At 31.1% G+C, this 26,564-nt stretch overlaps 3 protein-coding genes across 3 annotated transcripts; all 3 read left to right on the forward strand.

The window, feature by feature from the left end:
- Positions 1-230: 230 nt before the first annotated feature.
- LOC107178761 (NDR1/HIN1-like protein 6) lies at positions 231-974 on the forward strand. The gene has a single exon (XM_015534351.1). It carries the CDS (start codon positions 231-233, stop codon positions 972-974), a length of 744 nt encoding a protein of 247 aa, XP_015389837.1.
- Positions 975-2,036: 1,062 nt separating this feature from the next.
- Positions 2,037-5,582, forward strand: LOC102625505 (uncharacterized). Its single transcript, XM_025092687.2, has 6 exons — positions 2,037-2,760; positions 2,850-2,982; positions 3,119-3,222; positions 3,369-3,540; positions 3,626-3,754; positions 3,840-5,582. The coding sequence occupies exons 1-6, from the start codon at positions 2,720-2,722 to the stop codon at positions 5,250-5,252; spliced, it is 1,992 nt and encodes a 663-aa protein (XP_024948455.1). The 5' UTR covers positions 2,037-2,719; the 3' UTR covers positions 5,253-5,582.
- A 14,368-nt stretch (positions 5,583-19,950) lies between these two features.
- Positions 19,951-22,426, forward strand: LOC102617350 (ethylene-responsive transcription factor ERF053). Its single transcript, XM_006491579.4, has one exon. It carries the CDS (start codon positions 20,407-20,409, stop codon positions 21,805-21,807), a length of 1,401 nt encoding a protein of 466 aa, XP_006491642.1. The 5' UTR covers positions 19,951-20,406; the 3' UTR covers positions 21,808-22,426.
- Positions 22,427-26,564: the final 4,138 nt, after the last annotated feature.

The raw sequence follows: 26,564 nt of genomic DNA on the forward strand, positions 1-26,564 counted from the left end.
CAAACTTGAGACTCTAAAATAGAAAGATAAAGACCATGTGGTCTAATTTAGCAGCCGAAGACAGCTATGCAATGAAATTTAATTCACATCCATACACATGTAAGAAATTCCTTGAATAATGGAGCCAACACAAAAATTCAGAGTGTGCCATCATTCTCTCCCTGAAGCTCTCCCCAAAGATTTCGGCGGAGAAGAACAGGAAGAGTCTTTCATTTTTCTCCCATTGTTTGATGGACAATGTCCACAAAAGGGACGACGTTCAGGCATCTGAAAACATGTCTGCACCCCCATTACCCCCAAAATATGTCATGCTCAATGAAACCAATGGCCTAAGGCCCCCACCTCAGCGGCGCAATCCCCCTCGTTACCCCAGTTATCAGGACCGATCATCAAGTGGAAATTGTTGTCTCAAATGCATATGTTTTTGCTACTGCTGCCTCTTCTTCTTAATCATCGCTTTCAGCATTGCTGGTTATGTTATTTATGCCACGTTTAAGATTGATATTCCTAAGTATAGAATTGAAGAATTCAAGGTCGAGGCTTTCAATGTGCTTCCAGATTTAAGCCTCAATACTGAAATAAACGTGATTGTTAGAGCTGAGAATCCCAGTGATTTGATTAGCTTACAATATGAGAAGGGCAGCTCGGTTACTATGAACTACATTGATAAAACAATTTGTTCAGGAAAGGTTTCAGAATTCTACCAAGGCTACAAGAGTATAAAACGTATCAATATTCCATTGCAAGGAAAGACTGAGTTTAGTTCAGAATTTCAAGAATCACTTGCAGAAGACAAGAAACAAGGGAAAATTCCTTTGCTGATTGTAGTGAAGGCACCCATTATTGTTGAATTAGGGCGGATTCCGTTGAAGGAGGTCGTAATTAATGTTAACATCAGTATGATTGTTGATAGCTTGGAAAAAGACAAGAAAATTGGTATTATATCATCCAGCTATAAGTATGGTTTGCTTTGAAATGGACTCACCATTCATATTACTTTCTTCAACACTCAATTTGATGCCATTCTTTTTTGGGGAGGAAGAGAGAAGCAGAGTAGCATTCAGCCAGTTTGTTTCATTTTTCAGAGAACAATTCAGATTTTGCACTGTATTGTCATGGATCATCAGTTGCCAATCAATGAAACAGAAAACAAATATTATGTCTATGTATACAGGTGTAGCTTATGATTTAAAGTTAGATTTGGAGATGTTTATATATGTTTATTGATTTTCTAATATGCAATTTGAAGTTATTGATTATTGTCGTGGTTAATGTTAAATGATAGTAGCAACATTGTTGTGTAAGCCGTGATTAGACTGCTTCAAGTAGAAGTTAAAGAAGCGTAGACAAGAGTTAGATGCCGGCTCCTTTGTCATATAAATTGGAATCTTTGGCATTTTTAAATCTCCTCTGGATTTTGGTAAAGGAGAAGAAACAGATTAAAAATTCCTCTACCTCTAGTGTATAAAACTTTAGATTAAATAACACGCCATCTTGTATTTTCCTTCGGTTGCCATTGATTCTTTTTTTCTTTTCTTCCCCCCACTTCTGGATGAATTAATTCCCAGTTTTGTGGATAACATAAATAATTTGGTCACAGAACAAGAAATATTTGCGACTCTTCACAAGCAAAAAGAACAGCCTTCTAAAGTAATGCTCGCTAATATTCAGAACTTTACACACAATCAAATGAATTAAAGAACTAGTTAGCATGTATAGAACAAATTGAACAAATGATTACGCATATTCTTTCATGTGTTGTTGCTCCAGAAAGCATGTGGTAATATAATAAAATGATATGAGAGTTGGTGAAAGTCATAACCTTTATGACTTAGCGTTCTTCTCATGCCTAAACAAAACGACCCCACTTCACCTCTGCAACAATTGCATGCCAATATCAGTTTGGTCACCAGCCCAACTATAGATATTAAAAGATATGTGGGTTTGATTACCTATTCCTTTGACTGCAATGTCATGTGCTAACAAACATGCAGTCGTTTTTTATATATTTCACCTTTATCCGACAACAACAAATAATGAGCAATTGGGATCACCGTGTCAGTGCGTGTGATTTAAGGATTATCACATGGACCAAACCAACTTGGCTGTGCCTGTTGGCTCAGGCTTTCGTTTCATCGTACTGAGAGCCTTCCATATCATGATCAAAAATCAAAAGTCTTCTAATATCGTCCACTTTTAAAGTTTTTTATAAGAAATTATAGTTGGCTTATCAGAACTCACCCAATTGCAGATAACTTTGTCAAAACAAGGGATGATGTTACTGTTATTGCTATATCTTCAACATGAAGAGTATTAGCTATGAGGATTTGATCAATTGAGTTTAAAATTAAGAAGCTGGAGTCTCTGATCCATCAAACAAATTATAGTTATTTAGGTACTTGACATGTGTCCCGATAACTTCTGTGTAGTGGAGCAGTTTCCCCAAAAAATCAGAACTGTCTCGTGCCACTATTTTCTCATTTTTCAAACCCACTCCTCCTAAAATTAATACCCACAAAATTCCGGTACTGAAACCCAGCTCAACTGTCTTGCTGCTTCAGTTGCCCTCAACTTTCTTTTCTTCAGTTTTCACAATTCACCAGCTAAAAGCACACCTTCACGAACTCAAGTACAATGTTTTCTCCATTTTTTTCTAGTCAATGTTACAGGTAAGAGCCAGCTTTCTCAGCTACTCGCCAAGTGTTTTGAAGTATCAAATATGTTTGGCTTCTTGTTCGGATGGCGAAAAGCTTCAAAATGGTGCTTATTCTACAACTTTGAGAAATTCCAGTAGTCTGGTTCATTTGTTCCTAATGCTTATCATGTTTGCATGAGATTTCTTATTGCAGTAAGAAGCTTATAAAGCAGCTCCAATGCCGCCTCAAGTTGCTGAAGAATAAGCGATGCTCGATGGTGAGACTTTTAAGAGAGGACTTGGCCGAGCTCATCAAAACTGGCCATGAAGAAACTGCCTTCAGCCGGGTACATTAAGTGTGCAGTTTTTCCTGATGAATTTAGATCTACTCCCCTGTTTTTTTCCCTCCTTTTTAAAATATGCTGCATGATAGATTACTTTATATTGCTTTTGTAATCTTTGATCTTTACTGTCGTTTCTCAGGCTGAACAATTGTTCCAAGATGAAAACATAATGGCTGTGTATGAATTGTTGGACAGTTTCTGTCAGTTCATCAGCATGAACATATCGTATATCCGCAAACGCAAGTATGAATGACAATTCTCATTCCTAGCTTCATAAACAATTTCAAATTATTATTGAATGTTAATTATTTGTACTACTCTTGATCAAGTGTCATTTTTAACTCTACTTAGTTGTTGGATTGCAGCTAATATGCAATTTGGTGTTTCAGGGATATCCCTAATGATATCAATGAAGCAGTTTCAAGTCTTGTATTTGCCTCCGTAAGATGTGGTGAACTCCCAGAGCTTCGTGTGATACGGAAACTCTTTGAAGAGCGGTACGGTCAGAGATTTGCAGTAGATCCAGCTGAATTTTTTCCGGGAAATCTCCTGAACTTTCAGGTCGTAAACTGTGGTTTCTTTAAAGTAGAGTTCAAAATTCTTTTTGATGATCAACTAATACAAATCTGTAACATTATTGCTACAGATAAAAGAGAGACTATCCATAACCTCAGTTCCAGATGATGTGAAGCTCCAATTGCTGGATGAAATAGCCAGAGAATACTGCCTCAAGCCAGAGCTTTTGGCACTTGAATATACTTCTGAACTGCAACAGGTAAATAAATAATTGCACAAGTGTTGAAACAAATGTTTGATGTTCTAAAATGGGTTGTTTATGTCTTAATGTTATGCGTCTGCAGGTGCTCGAGAATAGTGTTTATCAAGGACTAGATAAGGAAGTTTATACTTGTCATAGCAGAGGTGAAGAATGCCATTGGGAAACTTCAAATGCAGACAAGATACAAGACTTTTATGTTGATTCGCTATTAACTAGCACCAAAGCAATCAGGCTAAATCAGTCTTCCTCTCACTTTCACAAAAATTCTGATGCAGTCAGTACTTCATTTAGTTCTTCCATGGTCCAGCAATCCTCACTCGATGCACCTGTTTCACCGATGATTGATAAAGCTGAGAAAGTAGAAAATGCTGCACAATTTGATTCTCAAATTGGATTCACAGTTGCTGGTGAACATACTAAAGAAAAGAAGATCAATGACAGGAATAATACTGCGTCTTCTTTAGAAAGTTTGCCTCAATTTCATGATAAAAGACTAGTCTATCTTGATGAGATAGAGGAGCTTCAGTCTTCCATGAGAAAAGATGGAGATTGCCAGGACCAGAGGCTATTCAAGTTCAAACAATCTATGCTGCCGAAGCCAGATACTGCAGATGGTTGCAATGAAAGTTATACGGGTCAATATGAATCATTCAGTAAAAAATCAAGCTCAAGGAGTTCCAGAAAGACTGTAACGGCATCTGGGAAACAACCAAGAAGGCGATCGCTCTCTCAGGAAAGTTCAGGAATAAAGGATATAGAATGTGAAATTTATTACGAAAAGCCGTATAAGAGTCCAGCTAGCAGGCATAGATCACATCATCACATGAAACAACAAAAGAAATCTGCTGTAGAAGAAAGCAAGCAACCATGCTGCATAGATTCAGGAACTAACTTTCAAATGAGATTATGCTGCCATTGTCATTTCAGTTGCGAATTCAATAATTGTAGTTTGGAAAATTCATGTTACTGTTGCATAGATGATGAAGAAAAAGAAAGGGAATTTCTGCATTGTAAGCTCCAGATAGAGACCAGGAAGTTTGTGGGATATCCAATATATGATCTCCAATGTGAAAAGGTTTGTGATCATCGCCGCTCTTTTGAATATAGAATAACAGAAGGTATTGAAAAGCCTAGTGTTCCTCAGAAGCCAAGGAGAACAAGCTATGACAATGGTGCTACTGAGTATAATGATTTCACCAATGCCAACCGCTGGCTGAAGGAGCAAATACTGAACACCAATGGAAATGTAAAGACATCTGATTCTCTCAGGAAAGAGGCTGCTTCTCAGATAGAAAATAAACCGAAGCCTCCTTATTTGACTGTCAAGACAATGCCTCCTGAGAGGACTAAAGAAAACTGTGCAGACAATATCCTGCGATGCAGTTCATTTCCATGTCAATATCCTGATCATGTTCACCCTAAGTTGCCCGATTATGATGTGATAGCAGCTAAATTCATGGCTCTCAAGAAAGAGCGACTGCAGAATAAGTGCTGATGAACAAAGCCATAATATATTATTATAGAGGACTTATCTGTTCATGTTTGGGGCACTTCTGTAGAATGACATGAACAATTTTGTGATTTCTTGTAACAGTCGTGTTAGAATGATTTGTCCTCTCGTTAGTGTAGTGGTTGCTCAAAATGTATAAACGAGTTGCAATAAGCGCAGAATTCTCCGTTCAAAATTCTTTGCGTTACATGCACGATAACTGAATTGTAAAATTTATTGAGCCTCTGCTATTCTTTACACAGTTGGAGGCGTCTCTGGTGCTTTGAATCCTATGATCAACGAGCCATATAAATGTGCTATATTACAGAAGGAGAAAGTTTCTCTGCCATATTCGAATTCGAATTTTAACATATTGATAGAAAATAATGGAGTAATATATAACTAAGCTGTGCTTCACAATTGAATTTAACGATTGTGATAAGTGACAAGAAGACCAATGTATTTGCTTACTGTAAACTGAAGAATCATGTCTTCGGTTCCTAGCAAAAGGTGTAGATACAGTCTTCGCAAAAGGCCCATTTTAATGGCCCAAACTGAAACTAGACCGGGCCAGATTCTATCTTCCTAATAAAATAAGGCCTTAATTAGGACCCAGTTGCTAAATTTTTGTTGTCTTCTTTCTTTCGACCTCAGTTCTCTTTTTAAATTAAATTTTGCTTCCCGGTGATATTTATTTTAGAAAAATGAGATTCAGATCGATCCAGCAACCGAATTTGCTGATAAATTAGCAAACGGTTCCCGTATGATATTTAATTAATGTTAGAATTTTCACCGCATGCTCATGTATACAAGCACTTTCAATAAAATATGATTTCCATAATCCATTTCCATGCACTCTTCAACTCTATAAAATCTAACTTGTGGACCATTCTCTCTCCATGCTCTTCATTATTGAATGAATACAGCATGCATTGTGGAAAGAAAGTGGGATTCAAAATATAAATTGGAGACGAAACCAGAATAGACCATTGATCACGAGTATCATAATAATGTTGTCGACACTACTCACACACACTTATCGCAATCCAATTGGGGTTGACTTGTAGCTCCTACAAAACCTATCCAATTTGATAATCTCTTATCTATCCATATTTTGTTGCTTTTTTTTCTTTCTTTTTTGTTATTAACCTTACTAATAATATATAATCATTTAATTGTTAGAAAAAAAAACAAACACAGTGAGATAACAATTTAAACAATAGCTAATTTAAACAACAATGTAAACCAGCAATCAAAAACAACAAATGAAGAACTGAAGGGGAATGAAACCGAAACAGAAATATAAACCCGAGGCCTGCACAAGACAGTTTCCTTAAAACAAAATTACCACCTCTTTGGAGTGCTTTAGGTTTGCTGGTATCTGTTTCCCAGGATACAACGGGCACGAATTTCCAACTAAGCACAAGATGGAAATTCCGGCGAACCACAACAGAAGATGAGGTGCCTTTTTATAGTCATGTGAGGATGTAACAGTTGCTTTGTATTAAATTTCCGAATTCAATATGTTTTATTTAATTGTTATAACAGCCAAATCAATTCAATGAATTGATTTCAAAATTGAATTCATAAACGTGTCAAGCTTGCATGGATGATTTTGGGCTGACATTCGCGTATGTCGGACGCACGGGCACACACGAGTTCAACCAAATCGGTCTTGGATTTGCACCCCTCCTGCGCACGTGCTTGTGGAGAGAGTCTCTATCCTTATAATTCTTACTCATGCATGGTTAAGTGTTTATATATAAACACTAATCCCTAGGCTTCTTTTTCCCATGTGGGATAAGCCTCATTTCCTTTCAAATTTCCAACTTCAAGGGTGAACTTTGAGAGACAATTTCTCATTCACCCAAGCACCATTTTGAGAAAATAAGATTATATTTTTGAAGTATCAACGGAGTAAAATCCGAACCTCACAAGATTTTTCACTTTCGTTAATTGAGACCCACTCAAAATGTGCCCTCAAAATAGCATATATACATGCTATTTTTTCAACATTAATAATCTCATTCTCTTATTGATCTGGTTGTCCTATAATGCTCTAATGTGATTTGTGCAATAGAGTTCATGTTTTGCTAAACCCTAAGGTGGTGTTGGTTTTTAAGAAATGGGAGGAAAAGAAAAGAGTGGAATGGAGAGGAAATGAGAAGAGGGGAGTGGAAGAGAATAGTGAAATTAAATTTTATTGTTTGGTTTGACATAAAATTTAATAGAGAAAGGAATTGTAATTTTTTTCTTTGGACAAATTTATTTTTTGCCTTAAATACTAAATTACCTATATTAGTAATGAAATATAATTTAATATTAATACCAAACTTTTTAATTTCAAAAAAATCTAAAATAATTCATGATTTATATTTAATATAAAATATAAAATAATTTAATATACTAAACTATTTAATATAATTGAATATTAAATATTATTTAATATAAATAAAATACGGTCAACATAAGTCAACATCGGTCAACAGAAGTCAACATCGGTCAACGGCGACCGGTGACTTTTGACGGAGGTCCGGCAAAGTTCCGGCGGAGGTCCGACAAAATTCCGGTTGGCCGTTATTTTAATTAAAGGTAAAGAATTCATTTTGAAAATTAGGGTAAATTTCATTTATCTTCTCTTGATTATGTTTAATTCATAGATTAAAAAATAGATTTTCTAATTTTCGAAATGTTCTCGAAATTTTTTTTCTAAATTTTATATGAATAAGTTTTTGATGAATTTCAACACGATTTAGTTATAGCCAATATTTTAATTAAAGGTAAAGAAAGCCATGGGATTTAGCCTGAACTTCCATTTACTACGGAAGCACAAATTAAAATACTTGAGTTACGGTAAAATTTAATTGGGTTACTCAATGATGTTGTAATTTTTTTTACAGCATCAATAATATTTTAATTGTGTACCATTGGATTTAATCAATGGTACACAATATTTGTAGTAAAGAAAAAATAAATAATTTAAAAATAATGGTAAAGAGTTTGTTAACCATGTAAGGAGTAGAGAATTTTGTAAAATAATTATAACCACCCTTAGAGTTTGAAACAATTTCACTTAAGTAGCATATTTTATGTAAAATTATTTTTCAATCCTCCTTTAAATTTTAAATGTGATAATCTTTTTTAAATAAATCTTCCAAAATCTATTACCATTAAGTATAAAATATAATGGTAGGTTATTTAACACAAATCAAATAAATAAGTTGCAATTGCAAAATTTATATATGATATAACACTAATAAATAACACAACTAAGTACATATATTTAAGTAAATGTCATAATTACATCAATAAACTCATTTGTGAGATTACTTGTAACATAAAAAATACTTGATCACACATATTTTAATAAAATTTAATATCATATATTAAAATACTCATTATTTTATATCATATTAAGAGCCATTGTATAGTTGATCATGAACTATATATATTATTTTTAACACTCATTTAACCTACTTATTCTCTAAACTTTATATTTATCTTACAATTAATATTCTTACATGGTAGGAATTTTAAGTTTTACAAGCCTATATATTTTTATTGTATTTTCAAATATCACTTTGTTAATTTCATAAAAGTTAAATCTAATATATATTCCTATTGAGTTTTAGTTTATGAATCATGAAAGATTATTTTATTGATATCATTTGATTGTAATTATAAAATTTTATATTATTAAGAGTCATTACTTTTGTTATGATAGTTAATAGTGACAATAAATAAAATATTTCCTCCAAAATATTTACGTGGGAAAAAAATGTGAGAAATTTTTTATACTTTTATATTTTTATTGACATGGTAGGAAATTATCTTAACCTTATAAAATTTAACTTTCACAAGCTTGTTTTCATTTTATTTTCAAATGTCACTTTATTAATTTCATAAAAGTTAAATCTAACACATATTCCTAATTAACTTTAGTTTATAAATCATGAAAGATTATTTTATTGTTATTCTTTGATAGTAATTATAAAATTTTTATGTTACAAAGAGTCATTACTTTTATTATGATAATTAATAGTGACAATAAATAAAATATTACATCAAATAATATTTAATGGACAAAATGAGGAAACAATCATTGTAAGTTTTTATATTTTCATTATAAAGACATGGTTTGGGATACTTTAACTTAAAATTTTGACACAATATTTGAGCCACTAATATCTCATAGTCTAATGGCTGATATTGAAAGTCAAAGCAATATTTCATAATGTTATATTCTCCACCATTGAATTGCATGAAATAAATAGTTTAATGTTTTGTTAAAAAATTAAATCAAAATATCTATCACTCTATAGTTATATAGACATATATATTTTTCAATAATAATTGGTGAATAAAATATTTCTCATTTGTTGTGACCCATATAGTATTATTAATAAAACACATATAAAAAAGTTTATTGCAATGTCTTCTATTATCATTATTGTTTAGGTATTAATGGTTTGTAATTAAATTCATACAATACAAATTATTACAAGACTTTGTGTTAAATAACCTACTTGATATTATATTTTATACTTAATGGTAATTGATTTTGGAAGATTTATTTAAAAAATATTATCATATGACAAATTTAAAGGAGGGTTGAAAAATAATTTTAAATAAAATATACTATTTAAATGAAATTGTTTCAAACTCTAAGGGTGGTCACAGTTAATTTACAAAAATTCTTCACCCACTTAAACTATTAATATATTGTTTACTATTATTTTTTATTTTTTTATTACAAATATTGTATACCATTGATTAAATCTAATGGTACACAATTAATACATTATTGATGCTGTAAAAAAATTACAACATCATATTATAGAGGAACCCAATTTAATTTTAGGGATATTATTATTTTTCCACCAAAGGTATTCTGACACATCATGTCAGTACCACGGTTTGGTAAAACCATCAATTTACCAACAAACGTTTAAATTGTTAGCATTTTCCCACCATTCCATTAAAACTCAGTTAATATATAATAGAAAATTCATAAAATGTCAATTTTACCCCTAGAGCGTAAAAGACCATGTAATTAACCTTTTATGAATTTTGTAATTAAATCATCATTTGTTGTTCTTCCTTCTTAAAGGGCAAAAATTACCCTTTCTGAATTTTGTAAAATTAATCGTGTAGTGCTAGGTACTTCATAAATTGATTTAATTTATTTAATTTTTAAAGGGAAAATTTATTTATTAAATTGACGAGCTAAAGACAATTTATTCTACTACTAAAAATCAATTTATGAAAGGGAAAAAAAAGAATGTGCAAAAGAAGCAATTTAATCTTTGATATGATGATAATAATTTTACACAAAAAATTAAATAAATAAATTTGCCCTTTAAAAATTAAATAAATTAAATCAATTTATAAAGTACCTAGCACCACACGGTCAATTTTATAAAATTCATAAATGGTAATTTTTGCCCTTTAAGAAGGAAGAACAGTAAATGATGATTTAATTACAAAATTCACAAAAGGTTAATTACATGGTCTTTTACGCTCCAGAGGTAAAATTGACCTTTTATGAATTTTTCGTTACATATTAACTGAGTTTTAACGGAATGGTGGGAAAATGATAACAATTTAAACGTTTGGTGGTAAATTGATAGTTTTACCAAACTGTGGTACTGACATGATGTGTCAGAATACCTTTGGTGGAAAAATGATAATATCCCTTAATTTTATTAGCTAACCATAGATTTCTTATCTGGTAAGGACAACTATTCTGCGTGGGGTGTATCTTACCCCAAGTTTGGCGCAATTACAAAACAATCCTATTGTTTTATAAAAATAACAAAATACATAGGTTTCAAAATTTTGTATATGAGCCCTAATTTTTTCCCTATTTTGGCCAATACCCATAAAAGGGTTTTAGTTTGTTTTAATAGTTCTTGTTTCTTGTTCTTTCTTCAACAATATATATGAAATATAATATAAACGGAAAAAAAAGTAGCTCAAATGCTGTCATGATGATGTTCATTTTGGTAATTTTATCAATGGCTACTATTGTGTCAGCATAAACTGCCACAATGGCGTCAGCATCAACTTCTTCATTGCACATAGGAATAGTTTTCTCTTTTCCGATTTCCGTTATTGTTTTTTTTTTTTTTGAAAAGTCTGTTATTGTTATTAGGCCTTCATTCATTGTATCTCTTCTTGCTCTCTTGAAACACTAATGCTGCGTTTACATTTTGGATTGGAATGAGAATATTGAGGAGTGAGAATTCTGAGATTAAAAGTGTGGAGTGGGAATACTGGGATTAGGAGTGTGGAGTGAGAGTGGGAGTAGGTTGTTTACTTACACTGGAATGAGAGTATGAAATTGGGAGTAAATGATTTTAAATTACAGTATTAACCTTATTTAAAGAATTATAGTTTTTAATTACAAAATTAATAAAAAATAGATTTGAAAAATAAAATATTTATTTTATTATATTTGTAAATTAATAATAATTATTAATATTCTTAATTATGTAAATAAAAAATTATTATTAAGAGCAACACAAATGAAACATTATTATTAATAATATAATACAAAATTAATATTTTCTTAGAATAAAATATTGATTATTATTAATTACTAATATTAAATGAATATAATACTATTATTTTTAAATAAATATAATAATATTATATTTTCAAATAAAAAGAGTATATAGTAATATTATTAATTCTCTATGAGTACAATAATATTATTTTTAAGTAATTTTAACTTCGAATCAATATAAATTATTATTTTTAATAAAGATAATTTATAAAATAATATAATAATATTATTTAAATAAATATGATATTATTTTATTTGATTAAATGTAAGGATAAAAATGGAAGAAGGGGGAGTGGAATCCCACTCCCATCTCCCCCCATAGGAGTGGGAATCCCACTCCGCACTCCAAAAAAAGGTGGGTCCCACGGAGTGGGATTCCCACTCCCTCCTTAAAATTAGTAAGTAAACACTGGAGTGGAAGGAATCCAGACTTCTCACTCTCACTCCAGCAAGTAAACACTACCTAAGTGGTTTGATAATAAAAGAAATCAAAACTACTTGTGTAAAGTAATTAAATTGAAAATTTATTTTAGTCTCGAACTTCACGTCAAGGAGCACTCTAGTTTGCACAAAACACAACAACATAAAACAATTGTAAAGGGAGTAACAATGGAGAAAAAAAAATTAGAGTTAAAAATTCAAACATTATAGAGAGAAATTAGTCCTATAACTTCCCTTTTTTTGTTTCTCTCTTTTACACAAAGAAGAAGATGACTAACCTTTAACTGAGGCTTCATAGAGAGTAAGATAATAATTATGCCTTTTTTTCATTTTTAAGAAACAACAGGGATTGCAATGTTAATAGCCAACTAAATGCATCCTTGCCATTGAAACAATTTTTGCAATCATGGGTTAGATCTAATATATATATATATATATATATATATATATATATATATATATATATATAAAGCTGAGACTACAAGAGGTGATATGACATCACTATTTCTCATTTTCTTATATTTTTTAGGATTTTGCTATGTTACATTGAATGTACCATACACAACCAACAAGAACCACACAATTATGTGGGTCCCACAATTTGTGTGGTTCTTGTGGATTGTGTATGGTACATTCAATGTAACATAGGGGCTCCCTATTTTTTATTATCTAATATATTAGTTGAGATTAAAAAATAATTACATTACAAAATATTAAAAATATAAAATAATTATTAGATTATAAAAGATTACGTGTTTCTTCCTCTTTCTATTTAAATTTAACAATATGTAACAATTAATAATAATTAATTATAGGTCTTGAAACATTCATTTATTTATTATGCCAACAATTAAACTTTAGTAGCTTAAAATACATCAATTAATTAATATAGGAAGGAAGGTTCCTTCATCTTCCCTCAACAATGTCATTAGAGTCTAATTTTAATGCCATAATCTCATATTTAATTATGCAACCTTTTGTTTAGTGCTTTTTGACTTCTTCAAATTCTATAAACATTAAGTATTTAAGATTTGTGGCTTAAACATTAAGATTTGTGGCATCATTATTTCTCATCTTTTTATATTCTCTATTATCTAATATATTGGTTGAGATTAAAAAATAATTACATTATAAAATATTAAAAATAGAAAATAATTATTAGATTACAAAGATTACATGTTTCTTCATCTTTCTATTTAAATTCAACAATATGTAACCATTAATAATAATTAATTATAAGTCTTGAAACATTCATTTATTTTATTAAGCCAACAACTAAATTTTAGTGGCTTAAAATACATCAACTAATTAATATAGGAAAGAAGGTTTCTTCATCTTCCCTTACCAATGCCACTTGGGCCTAATTTTAATATCATAATCTCATATTTAATTATGCAACCTTTTGTTTAGTGTCTTTTAGCTTCTTCAAACTCTATAAATATTAAGTAATTAAGATTTGTTATGTTTGGATTTTTTTTAATTATTTAACTAACATCCTCTTTAAAAATATTCTTGTGTTTTTATTTTTTTACTTATTTGAATTTTTAGGATTGTGTGCTTCATGGAGTATTATTCTCTTCATGAGTTGAACAATGATAAAGATATTGGATGATAAGTGTTAGGCTTTATAGAATGTGGGAGTCTGTTAATACCAAGAAGAATGGAGAATTAATTAGTGTGAACATGATTTTTATTGATGAAAATGTTGTATAAAAAATTCCTTCTCCCATTGTTTTCTCTGGTTTTTTTTTCCCAATTATTTTACACTTAATGTAGCATGTCTTTTTCTTTTTTTTTGTAGGAAAATCTAATGCATGCAACAATCAAGAAAAAATTAGTGACAAGGTTTAGGCACATGTTGAGTGACGGTTTTTTGTACAGTGTCAAGAATTTGAAAGTTGTTTCAACTACAGGCAAATACAAACCACTTTCAAATCAGTATAAGATTATTTTCTTGGTTATAACTTAACTTAAGAGGTTAGAAGAAGGAACTATTAAGATTCTGATCAATGGATTCCAATTCATATTTCCGAATTTGATTGATGTACGTGTGAATGATAATACAATCCTCTTAAACTTTTTTTAATTATTAATGTTTGTTAATCTTTAAGTGTATATTATAAATTATTGATCCTTATGTTCTAACATGTTTATGTTATTTTTCCATAATATTATAGATGTTGTCGGAAGTTTATGTGGTGTGGGTGATATTGAGATCATTGGAGCTGGTTGGAAAAAAAAAGATATAAAAGTTCTAACAGATTAGCAAGTTGAATATAATTTGAAACTTATCAACAACTACAAAAGGTATAAGGTCTGTACACTTACACTATACACATTAATATATATTAAGTTAACAAAAAGATAATTAACTTTCATAAATAACATTAGTTTTATAAGGTTGCCTCATCTTTAAAAAAAATCAATTTATATTTTTTAATCAGTTTCATCAAGTGTAAAGTAAGAAAAAATGATAATACTAATTTTTTTTTTCAAAGCCGCGCGAAGCGTGGTTCTATTTCCTAGTGCTTGGATGAGAAAAAGACAAATTTAAGGACACCTTGCACCTCTAGCAAATCTAAGTAGCTGCATCTGATAAACTAAATTATGATATATGTTTGTAAATTATAAAATAACACTTAAAAATAAAAAGTTGCATAAATTGAAAAGTGAGTTTTTTTTTCCTAGAAAGAGGAATTCTCATTATTTAGGAAATCAAAAGGTGATTTTAATTATCGTAAAGAAACCATTTTGCATGCTAATAGTTTCCTTTATATCCTCAAGTAACTTATGTTGGTATTCGTCCCCCAAAAAAAAAAAAAATGTTGGTGGCATGACACTGACTTCATTTTTAGTCAATTCACTAACAAAAGCACTTTGGTTCTTGCTAATTTGAGTGGTTTGAGTTGGTAGGTTCTATCAAGTTTCGAGTAAACGCTTAGGTTTTTATTGGATGAAATGTTTACTCAACCAAATGTTGAAAGCTAATATTAGTAATAAAATGAAATAATGAAAATGGGTGGCTTTGTCCTAGGTTTCCAGCCAATGATCATGTGCCACCATAATCTGTTCGATGTAAAACATTTTCCGTGTGCTCGCCACTCATTTTCATAACCATGCGATAGCTATCATGTCATTTTTTTAAGGGTAATTTTTAACCTACTCCTAAATAAATTGATATTTTGCACCGCATCCCCAAAAAATTTGACTTGTTGCACCGCGCCTCTAATTCCGTTATTTTCTCAGTTAAGTTTAACAGTGGAGGGGTAAAATTAGAAGTTCATTCCTTAAATTAATTTTAATGGGAATTCTCTTTATTGTAATTGAAATAAAAATCTTTAAAAAATTAAAGGAAAAATAATAGTGGTGACAATGTATATGTAACAAGAAATTTTTTTTTATTGCAATTGAAATAAAAACCTTTAAAAAAATTAAATGAGCTAATTTTTTTTTCATATAGAGGGGCATTTTTGTCATTCAATCAAAAGTTAGATGGAGCCGTTAGAAATAACTGAAAAATTAACGGAATTGGGAGCGCGGTGCAACACGTCATTTTTTTTAGTGCGCGGTGTAAAATGTCAATTTATTTGGGGGTAGGTTACAAATTTTCCTTTTTTTTAATAATAAATATTTACGCAGCTGTTGAAAATATAAATATTGCAATATTGATATATAATAAATTATAATTAACGATGCATCAAATGTAAATATCAATAAATATCAATACATACTAAAATTAGTGCTTATATCGTGTCATGCTCATCAAGTTGACCAAAATTCAAACGCTATTAATCTCTTGCCACTACCTCTCACAATTATTTTTTACTAGGTAAGAGTCAATAATAATTTTATAGATAGTCAATCATAATATTATAGATAAGTTTTAATTTATCCTTTTTGGATGTACGTATTGGAATGCGAGAAATAACTCGAAAGACGAAACTCTAAAAATGCGCGACTGAGAAACTGAATATAACGAGTGTTTAGCATTGACAGCAAACATGATAGAAAAACCATTTAAACTGAGAGTTAAATGCTTCTCCCAAAAAAAAAAAAAAAAAAAACTGATAGTTAAATGTCCAATAACAGTAGTAAAAACAAATGTGAGCAATAACTTTCGTACATGTTTATTGTTTTACAAGCGCTAGAAAGATGGCTGGGTTATCTCAAAGCCAATTCCAATGTGTAAATTGAACAAATCTCAGAACACATTGTTGCTTCCTTGTCAGCTAGTGCTAGGTAACGTAATAATTTGTGGAACAATAATGCATGCCTGCATATTTACATTTGCCAACACTAGCTAGCAACTAGAGATGACAAGTAGCAAGAAAGCAATTGGTGACATATTCATGCATGTGTCCGTAAATTTGTGTAGAAATAGCCAGAGAACTTTGGTGATTGATCATTTCATGTTGGCGTCAAAGACAGAGACTGCCAACTTTAACGTGAGGCACTTAAATAGTTTCCGAAAAGTATAAATTTCATGAGGGTGGGGATTTGAAATTATATTGAAAGTCTAAATTGAAGTCCTGTTTTCTGCACTGTGGCAACTAGGTTAATGCGTTGCCACAACATAGTGCCAAACTGGCATCATATATACATTCTAATAAAGTGGTATTTATTTTACCACTAGGGATATATATAAAAGAGAAAAACGATATTTTATTACAAAATTTTAGTTAATAAAGATAATAAATTAGTTATCTTATATTTTTATGACACAAAATATATTGTCACATATAAATCATTGAAAGTGCGTCATATTAGGCTTTAACAACTAAAATTATTTTTCTCATATAAAAGAATGTGTTTTTGTGACTAAAATATTTGTCTCAAATTTAAATTAAACACGTCATATATGGTATTAAAACGGTCAATTTAAATATTTAAAAAATATCTTAATATCTCTTATTAAAAACTCAATGATCTACATAATTATTTTTCTAAATTTTAGGAACATAAATATCTTTTTTTTTCTCTTACCACTATAATTATTTACAATAGAGAAATGAGACTCTAGATTCTAATGCTATTCTAATGTTTTCTCTTAAAATAATAAAACAAAGAGCGTTTTAACACTTTGTTATATGCCCTTGGTGGCTTCAAGAATCAAGTTGATAGAACCATAATGCGGGAATGTATAACACACGTGTCCTCCCAGTAGTCCTCAACGACAGTCAAATGATCATTGTTTTTAAAGTGGGTCTATTATCTGCCGTCTCCAGACAACTTTATGAAGGGGAATGGCTCCTTCGGGCCTTTCCATTGAAAGATATCAGATCGGTTTTAATTAATATTAGCTTATAATAATTAGCAAGAACCGTGGATATGTGCTTAGGGATGTAGGGTAGCTTAAGTTTTGAAGTTGATACTTGCGCCTTTTTTATTTTTTATTTTTGGACAGATGATGACATTTCCCTATTCTCAAAAACACCTAAGTCTCTATTTAATATAGCTTACTAATAACTTTAAGTATTTATTTAATTCCTTCAATTTTTTTACATTTTTTATAAAATTTTTGAAAATTAAATAAGTTATATTGCCTCAATTAGTAAAAAAAAAAACTCAAATGTTAAGATTTTGGGATTAGAAATTAAAAGACTTTTTAAAATATTAAAATATTTAAAATTTTCTTTACTTATTTAATAATCTTATTTTATTTTTTATAACATAATTTTAAAAAACTTATCTATTAAAATAATTTTATAACTTTTTGATAAAATCTCTCACTGACAATAAAAAAATTCAAAATTTTTAATAAAATTTCTATTTATAAAAATTTCTATTTAAATAAAATTTCTATTTAAATAAACTATGTCAAGCGGAGTTTAAATTAAAATAATTTGTGCCTTAAAATAAGACAAAGGCAAGAAAATTCCAGAGTACAAAAAATAAAAATAAATAAATAAAATAAATAAATGTAGTAGTAAAATGAAGGGAAGTGATCAGTGTGATTGCGTGGACCACCGACACGTGCCGATTTGGCACCGACTTTTGCAAGACACCGTTATGGTGGTTGACTTTGTAACGACAAACCGATGGATCTGACATTTTTATTTTGAATTCGTTCCACCGAAAGTTGCACCAAACGTGGATCCCCTTTGCGCCACAATTACAATCCACTCTCCTTCTCACGTTTTATTTAGCATGTTAATTTTACCTTAATTAGTTTAATGACATGCTATCCCGAGCCCTACTGTCCAAATATCCAATCCAATTACGTAAGGCAATAATAGATATTTCTGCATTAGGAGAATTAAACATGAGACCAATGCTTAAACTATTGTGTGAAAGTTCAATGTTAATATTAAAGATAAGTCTCCATAATATTTAACAATTTTTTTTTATTAAATGGATCCAATGTGTAAATATGTATTGCATGGGCATGGTAGTTAACAATTCATTACCTACTACCTTGTATACAACTTCTTAATTTAACAAAGGTACGGTAAAGTAAGAGGGAAAAAAAAATTATATTTTGTCTTGATATTTTTAGAAATAGAGCTGTCAATATGGCCGAAAGGATCTTCCCACTATCAAAGTGTCAACAAGATATATCTATTTGCACTATTTTGTGTATTTTGAAAGAAGTTAGCGTTTGACAATATCATAATAATTCATAAATTTAGTTATTGAGCATTTTTTTTAATTTACAAATAAAACGACAATGCACATCAGACATGCTTGCTGATTTGATGAGAAATGCTAATCAAATACTAGAGTATCACATTCTCTGATCATATCTATCAGTTTTTTATTTTGATAAACTCATCCGTACCTCATATTCCCATCCTCTTATTCACCAAAACTTAAAGTTGATGCACAATTAAATAAAGACATTATAAGTACATTTTTTTTATATACATAGTGCATGATCAAATAACAAATTTCACCTATAAATGGAGTTATTTATAAATCTTGTAAACTCAAGAAAAAGAAAAAAAACCCTATTCTTATATATTTATTGTATTTCTAATTTAACCCAAAAATATATTTTTTATAGTTTGACTATGATTACAACCTTTTGACATTTACCTCCAGTTTTACATATTTTCTTTAGACATTTGGTGCCTAAAAATTTATCTCTATAACTTCTAGCCCCCCATATTTGAAATTCTCGATCTGGCCTTGATTTTATTGAGCAACTACGTACATAGTAGAAGTTAGTTAATAACACTCCTATGAATTGTGCTAAATTGTAATTAATTAATCAAATAATATTTTAAATAATGTTACATATTATAATGTTGTTTATTAAGGCTCTATTTAGTATTGAAGTGCTGTATTTTTTAAAATATAACTGTTGGGCAAAAATTATAAATATAAAAAAATTAATACTATTTAATAAATATAATTTTTAAATAATAATTTTAATAAAAATATAATAAACTTTTTATTATATAAATATAACATTAAATCAACTTATTTTTTAAACTATCAATATTTATTAAATATTTTAATCCTTGATTGTAAACAAAATTTAAATTAGTAATCTCAACTCTGCGACTATTCCTGTATGCTGATATTTTGACAACACAACAAAAGTTAGTGGGGGCGAGGAACAAAGTCGGGAAATTTGGAGTGGAAGCAACGAAACTTGCCGTGTGGGTCCCAAACAAAGCCAACCAACTAGGAGACTTCTACAAATTCTCTAACACTTGTAAAGAAAACCCTTTTCTGCTCTCTCATATAAACCCCAGTTGCCTTAGATTTTGTTTCACTTCACACAGAAACAAAAGCAAAATCTCCCCTGTTTTGTCTCTCTTTCAAATATCTTTTTTTTTTGAAAAAAAAGGTCGTAACTTTCACATAAAACACATAGCACCCTCTTGGTATTTCCTTGATGATTCTTTGCCGCTCGCTCTCTGTATGTTACATGATGATTTGAATTGGTTTTGTTATCCGATTCTGTTTTTGGTTCGATCGGATTAGCTATTATAATAAAATCAATCACAATCCAGATTCTATAATTCGGTCTCTGTTTCTTCTTTTGACCAAATTTTGGATCTAGGTGTTGAATTTCTTTATTTCCCGTACATTTTTTCTCAATTGGATTCTTCTTTGGTGGATTTTCATCAATCTTTTTTTGTATATAGAACCTTTGAGTCTGTTAAAGAGAGCGAGCGGGTAATTTGATAGAAGTGTCAATCAATGGCTGCAGCAAAGAACAGTAGCAAATCCGAAAAGGGCGTTGACGAAGCAACGGAGGAGATGGTTAGAAGCCAGGATTGGGAGATTGATGAAGGAAAGGATTTTGATCTCAGTAGCTTCGAGAGGCGACAGCAATGGAGGCCAGTTTTAGATGAAGCTTCCGTGTCTCAAAGACCTCTCAAAAAGATCCGTAGCCCTGAAAGACATCAAAATCCTGTTAAATTTTCTTCATCTTTTGATTATCAATCACCTTCTATTTCTTCGGTTTCTCCAGCTTCAGCATCAACTCTTGGCTCATCATCTTCGAGACTTGTATTTCCTTTCGCTTTTGATACATCTCAACAAGCAATTCAGTTTCCACAACAATTTCCAACGTCGCAGTTGCAGACTCCTTTGCCAAATTTTCACCCACCAATTCAACCAGCACAAACTCAGCAACAAATGATCTCTTTTAGCGCTCACCAGCAGCAGCAGGGCTTTCCCTTTTTCGCTGGAGAATCCATGCTGCCTCATCAGCAGCACCAGCGGCAGCTTCTTCAGTATTGGAGTGATGCATTGAACTTGAGCCCACGAGGAAGGTTGATGATGAATAGAATTGGACCAGATGGGAGGCCATTATTTAGGCCTCAAGTGCAGCCTTTAAACACTACAAAGCTTTACAGGGGAGTGAGACAGAGACATTGGGGCAAATGGGTAGCCGAAATTCGTCTCCCTCGCAATAGGACTCGCCTTTGGCTTGGAACATTTGACAGGGCTGAAGATGCCGCCTTAGCCTATGACCGCGAGGCCTTTAAATTGAGAGGAGAGAATGCTAGGCTCAATTTCCCCGAATTGTTTCTCAATAAAGATAAAGCAGCAGTGTCCACCGATCCTGGTTCAAATATTTCATCGCCACCATCTCCTTATGAGAGTTCAATGCCAAATCGATTGCAGACTCAACATGCTCAAAACAGTCTAAATTCCCAAGTCATGAGCTCAGAACCAATACCAGCTCCGCCACCACAGCCTAAAGTAGAAATTCCTGACAGTGAGTCAGGTTTAGGGTCCAGTGAGGCTACTGCGAGTGATGACGTGCTGGCAGCTGCTGAGGGTTCTGGTTCAGGAGAAGGGGTTTCAGGTTCACAAGAATTAGCCTGGGGTGAAATGGCAGAGGCTTGGTTCAATGCAATTCCAGCAGGTTGGGGTCCAGGTAGTCCTGTGTGGGATGATTTTGACAGCTCTAACAATCTTCTCATGCCAGCAAATCTTCCATTTGTCAACCAAAGTCAGCAAGAGTTCCCTGATTCTGATCGTCAGAGGCAGCATGACAATTCAGTTTCTGCTGCTTCTTCAACTTCACCTCCTTGTCCTATGAAACCCTTCTTTTGGAAGGATCAAGATCACCCACAAGATTCATCTTAACAATCGGTATCCACTTAGTTTTTTGATAATCTTAGGAGAATTCTCAATCCTGAACCACTCTCATCTTTCCACTGGTTGATAATTTTTCACAAAACAACCTGTGATTTACTCTTACTTCATCTTTTCTGTCAAATGCTTCAGGTTTTTAAAAATTCTCTTTTATTCAGATTCTCCCCTTCACGCCATTTGTTAGAAAAAGGCTGCATATTTATCAAGCCTTTTTGTAGTGGCATTTCAGTTCATGCTCAGTACGTCAATAGGTTATGCATTTTGTCCCTAATGCTAGTAGTAGCACAGCATGTATCTCTAGCTAGGATCATTTCATTTAAAATTTGCAGCATGCTTTTAGCTTTGGCCTCTTTAATATTTATGTAATGTTGCAGATGGCCTAGTAGTAATTCTCGTGCAGGACCAGCATAGAAGGAGACAGTTTTGTGATCTCTTCATTCGGTCCATACATCTCCAGCTTCATTTTTATGCTCGGAGGATGATATCAATATGTGTAATTTTGTATATTTCGTAGTTTCTTATAATTACAGCATTGTAATGTAATGTTTACTTTTCTCAACAGTAGTTGTAATGATAGTTTAAGCCAATTGCACAACTTATTATTTTATAATTTGATTCTGTTGTGATATAGAGCTTTTTGTTGTCGGTAACTTATCCTCCAAGCAAAACGATTAATGGCAATGATATAATTACTTCCTTATCAATTATATCATGCTTCTATACATGATAGGAAAACAATTAACTTTAATGGCAATGATTGCCACCTTTAGTAACTTAATTTTCATCTTACATATGGGTACTAGTTAACTCAACTGATAATTAATTTTGAACCCACACATTTAATTAATTTTGAACCCACACGTTTAAGTAGAGATGGAAACAGAAACTTTAGTTTTTATTCTTTCAATGCTTAAAAAATTAACTAATTTAATTAAATCAATACGGGACTGTGATCCTGCTTTTCAAAGTCATGGGCGGTTTGTTGGAGATCCCAATTCTAGTATTATTTTATGCTTATAGCGATATCAAGTTTGAAATTTGTTCTAGGAATCTTCAAATTTAGGGATATGACTGACCTTGTTATTATTCTAGTATTATTTTATGCTTATAGTGATATCACATGTAAATTTCCATTTCTACTAATGAAGAGGTAATTCAGCAGCTACTTTTGGCTTATTCTGGAACTGCTTCTATCTTAAGAGCTTTCCCTACAAGTGCAAATGCATCCCAACCGAAAGAAAGTGTAAACAAATACTCCGGATACTTCCTTGAGACTTAAAATAAAAAAAAAATTAATATTAGACTAATATTTAATGACTGAAAATTTATTAATTTTAATTTTTTTTAATATTTACTTTTTTTTTTCAACTTATATCTGATTTTTAAATATCAACATCTGAAAAGAAAAAATAACTTTTTGTTACTTTTTTTTAAATGGGAAAAACTGTGAATGAGAAATAAATATTATATTCTTAAAATATCTCCATAAAATATACTTATATCACAAACTATAAAACTTAATTCCTTTTTTATTTTAATTTACAAGAATAAAAATGCCAAATAACAATGTTTAAAATATTTTTTATTTACAAAAATAAAAAAGATGTTATTTATATTCAGACATTAAAAAAATAAATATTTTATTTAAATATTTATATTTAGATCTATTTAAATTTTAAAAAAATTAAGTCCATTTAAATTTCAATAAAAATAACAAACGGTTACCTGACAAAGGAAGGAAGAACTTTCAAAGTTCTGATAATTTTTATTTGTTTTTTTTATAACCGAGAAACATCTCCAAGCACACCATTAATTAAATAATTCAATCGTAGTTACCACATTTAAGCATTAATTATACTAATACCTAAAAAATAAGAAGAGATTGGATATTGACTAGATGACGGCGAAAGGTGGGACCTGTCACCGGCCCATGAGATCACCTAAATTTCTTATTTGTGACGGCACGAGAATGATGAATTAAGAGATAAGAAACGATATTATAAGAAAAGACGCACCTGATAAAATAATAATACACTTGGTAATCATGCTGTTAGTAATTAAATGAAAAATCTTGGATTAGAAAGCTGCTGTTATTTTCTGTAACCAAACCATTATTTTGATGTCATGGTGTGGCTGCTACAATCTGCTCTTCTCCAGATAAATTCTTGTTAATTTGTTATCAACAGTTGATTTTTGCCTGGCTGGGCATAAATTCTGGAACCTGAAAATGATAGGCAAGTTAAGGACAAACTGGGATTTGGTATGGGTACATGAATAGAATCAGTATACAAAATTTTGATTTACATATGGCTCATTTATTACCATTAGATGTGTTGAAGCTGATTTTTAGTCAATTAAAAAATTAAACAAATGGGACAATATAAAAAATAAAACACAAAGAATTTATATAGTTCAGTACTTGGCCTACGTCCATGGGAATAGAAAGAATAGTTTTCACTATTAAGTCAGAGTTACAATGAAGCCTAGTATTTGTTGCACTAATATTTGCTTGTACTCTCTATGCGTTATGTTGAGTGTTAGAGAATGTATATTTATAAAGGGTAAAATCATCATTTTACATTCTAAGCCTCACTAAAATCTCTACTTTTATGTATTTAAGTCCCTTGAACTTTGATTGTGCGTGCTTTGTTGTAATTTGAGTATTTTATATATTTTAGGAGTATTTCGCTCATTTCATGATTAATGAAAAATCGGATATCAAAACAGATAACATTTTTGAGCTCAAAATAGCTAAAAACACTTAGGAAGGGGCAAAAAGGGCAAAATTATAATTTTTGGTGGAGCCTAATTGACGTTGTATTGATCGATGACATGGTAGCATTCTATTTAGCGTACATACATTGAATCAGTGCCTGCTGACTTTTGTATTAACTAATGACATGCCAGCATATTATTGGACAAAAAAATGCGCGCATGTTACATGCAATACACTGAATCGAAGCTTGTTGACTTTTACATTGACAAACAATATGACAACATATTATTGGACCAAAAAATGCTACGATATGTGTGTAAAGGAATGACAGCCTTGATAAAGTGTTTCATCCAATCAGACCTTGTCACGTGGTGCAATCCTGTGCGTCTGAGTTGTTTTCGTTCGATGGCCATAATTTACTTGTTGTATTTATAGATAAGGAACCCCCCCCCCCCATTCGGTAGTTCTAAATCTAAATTTGAGCTTCATTTTATGTAATTCTCACTCCATCTTATATTTTTACATTTTTTACATAAAATTATTATTTAATCCCTAGTTCAATAATAAGTGGCTAATTTAATCTCAAGCTTGGGTAGAAGGTGAAGTCTCAACATGATCCATCAGCTTAATTTGGTAAGTTTATTCACTTTCTCTTTGATTTATGTCGATTTTTTTGACTTATTGTTAACAAATAGTAAATTTTTCTAGCTCCCTAGTGCAAGATAATTACTGTTTGGCATGATGAGCACTTTTTACTATATTTATGAGAGAAAAACTACCCCTAGTACTCATGGTTCATCTTGACTTAGTATTGACAGAGAGTGTATCTAAGTTATTTAGTGGATGATCTTGCCACATTGTCGACAGAAAGGTTGTTATCACTTAACACAACTTGTAATTGACACCACATTTAGCAGAAGATTATTTCCCCTATCACAATGAGTGCTTGATACCATATTTATCAAAATGAGACTTATGAGGAGTGGCCCCCTCATAAATTAATTTGAACTAAAAACAAATATTAAGCCATTGATGAATTGTTGAGTGTGAATCTAAAGACTCAAGCACTTTATTTACATTATTTCATCTTTAATTTATTTCTGTTATTTTTTTAATCTTAGTACTGCTCAAAAATCACATCCAACCAATTCAAAAATAAATTTAGAAAGTTAACTCTACGCATGATTAAATCTATCTTCTTGTGAGATCGACACCAATCATCATAAATCTATACTATAATAGATTCATTCACTTGTGAGTATAATAAATTTGCACATGTTAAGAGCTCTCTATTTATAATACAATTTTGGTATCCTAAGTCTTTGGTAACTCTTTGTTTTAATCGACTTTTACTACTTAATTAGGTTTTTTCCGATGTTAATATTTATCTCCTTTTGAAATTGAGTTTTATCTGATATCAATGTTTATCTCCAACATTTATTTTCTTCTTAAACTCACTTTGTGTTTTCGAAGCTTCTAAATTTTTCTTTTGGATTTAGATAACCCGTCCTAGATTCTTTTTTTGCAATCGCAATTACTTCAGCTTCATGACCTCATGCTTGCATCATGCCCACATGTTTCTAGCTTACTTTTCTTCATGACATCTTGCTTGTATCATGCAGCTCACGTGCATATTTTCTTACTCACATATCTTCACGACATCTTACTTATGTAGTTCACTTGCATGCTATCTTGCTCACATGTCTTCATAACATCCTATTTATGCCATGCAGCTCACATGCATGCCATGCAGCTCACATGCATGCCTTGTTCATACATCTTTATTGATGACATCTTACCAATGTCATACAACTCGTGCATGCTTTCTAGTTTTTTTATTGATGACAACTATTGTGCAAATTTTATTGAACTCGCAAGTGCACAAATCTATTGTAGAATAGATTAATGGTAACGAGTGTCGATCCCATGAGGAGGTGGATTTTAATTATATGTAAAATTAATTTTGTATTAGGGTGGTTGGATTTGTGTGAAAGTGACTTAGATTATCCGAAAATTGGAATTGAAATGGCGA

This window comes from Citrus sinensis, chromosome 2, assembly GCF_022201045.2.
Source record: "Citrus sinensis cultivar Valencia sweet orange chromosome 2, DVS_A1.0, whole genome shotgun sequence".
NCBI lineage: Eukaryota > Viridiplantae > Streptophyta > Magnoliopsida > Sapindales > Rutaceae > Citrus > Citrus sinensis.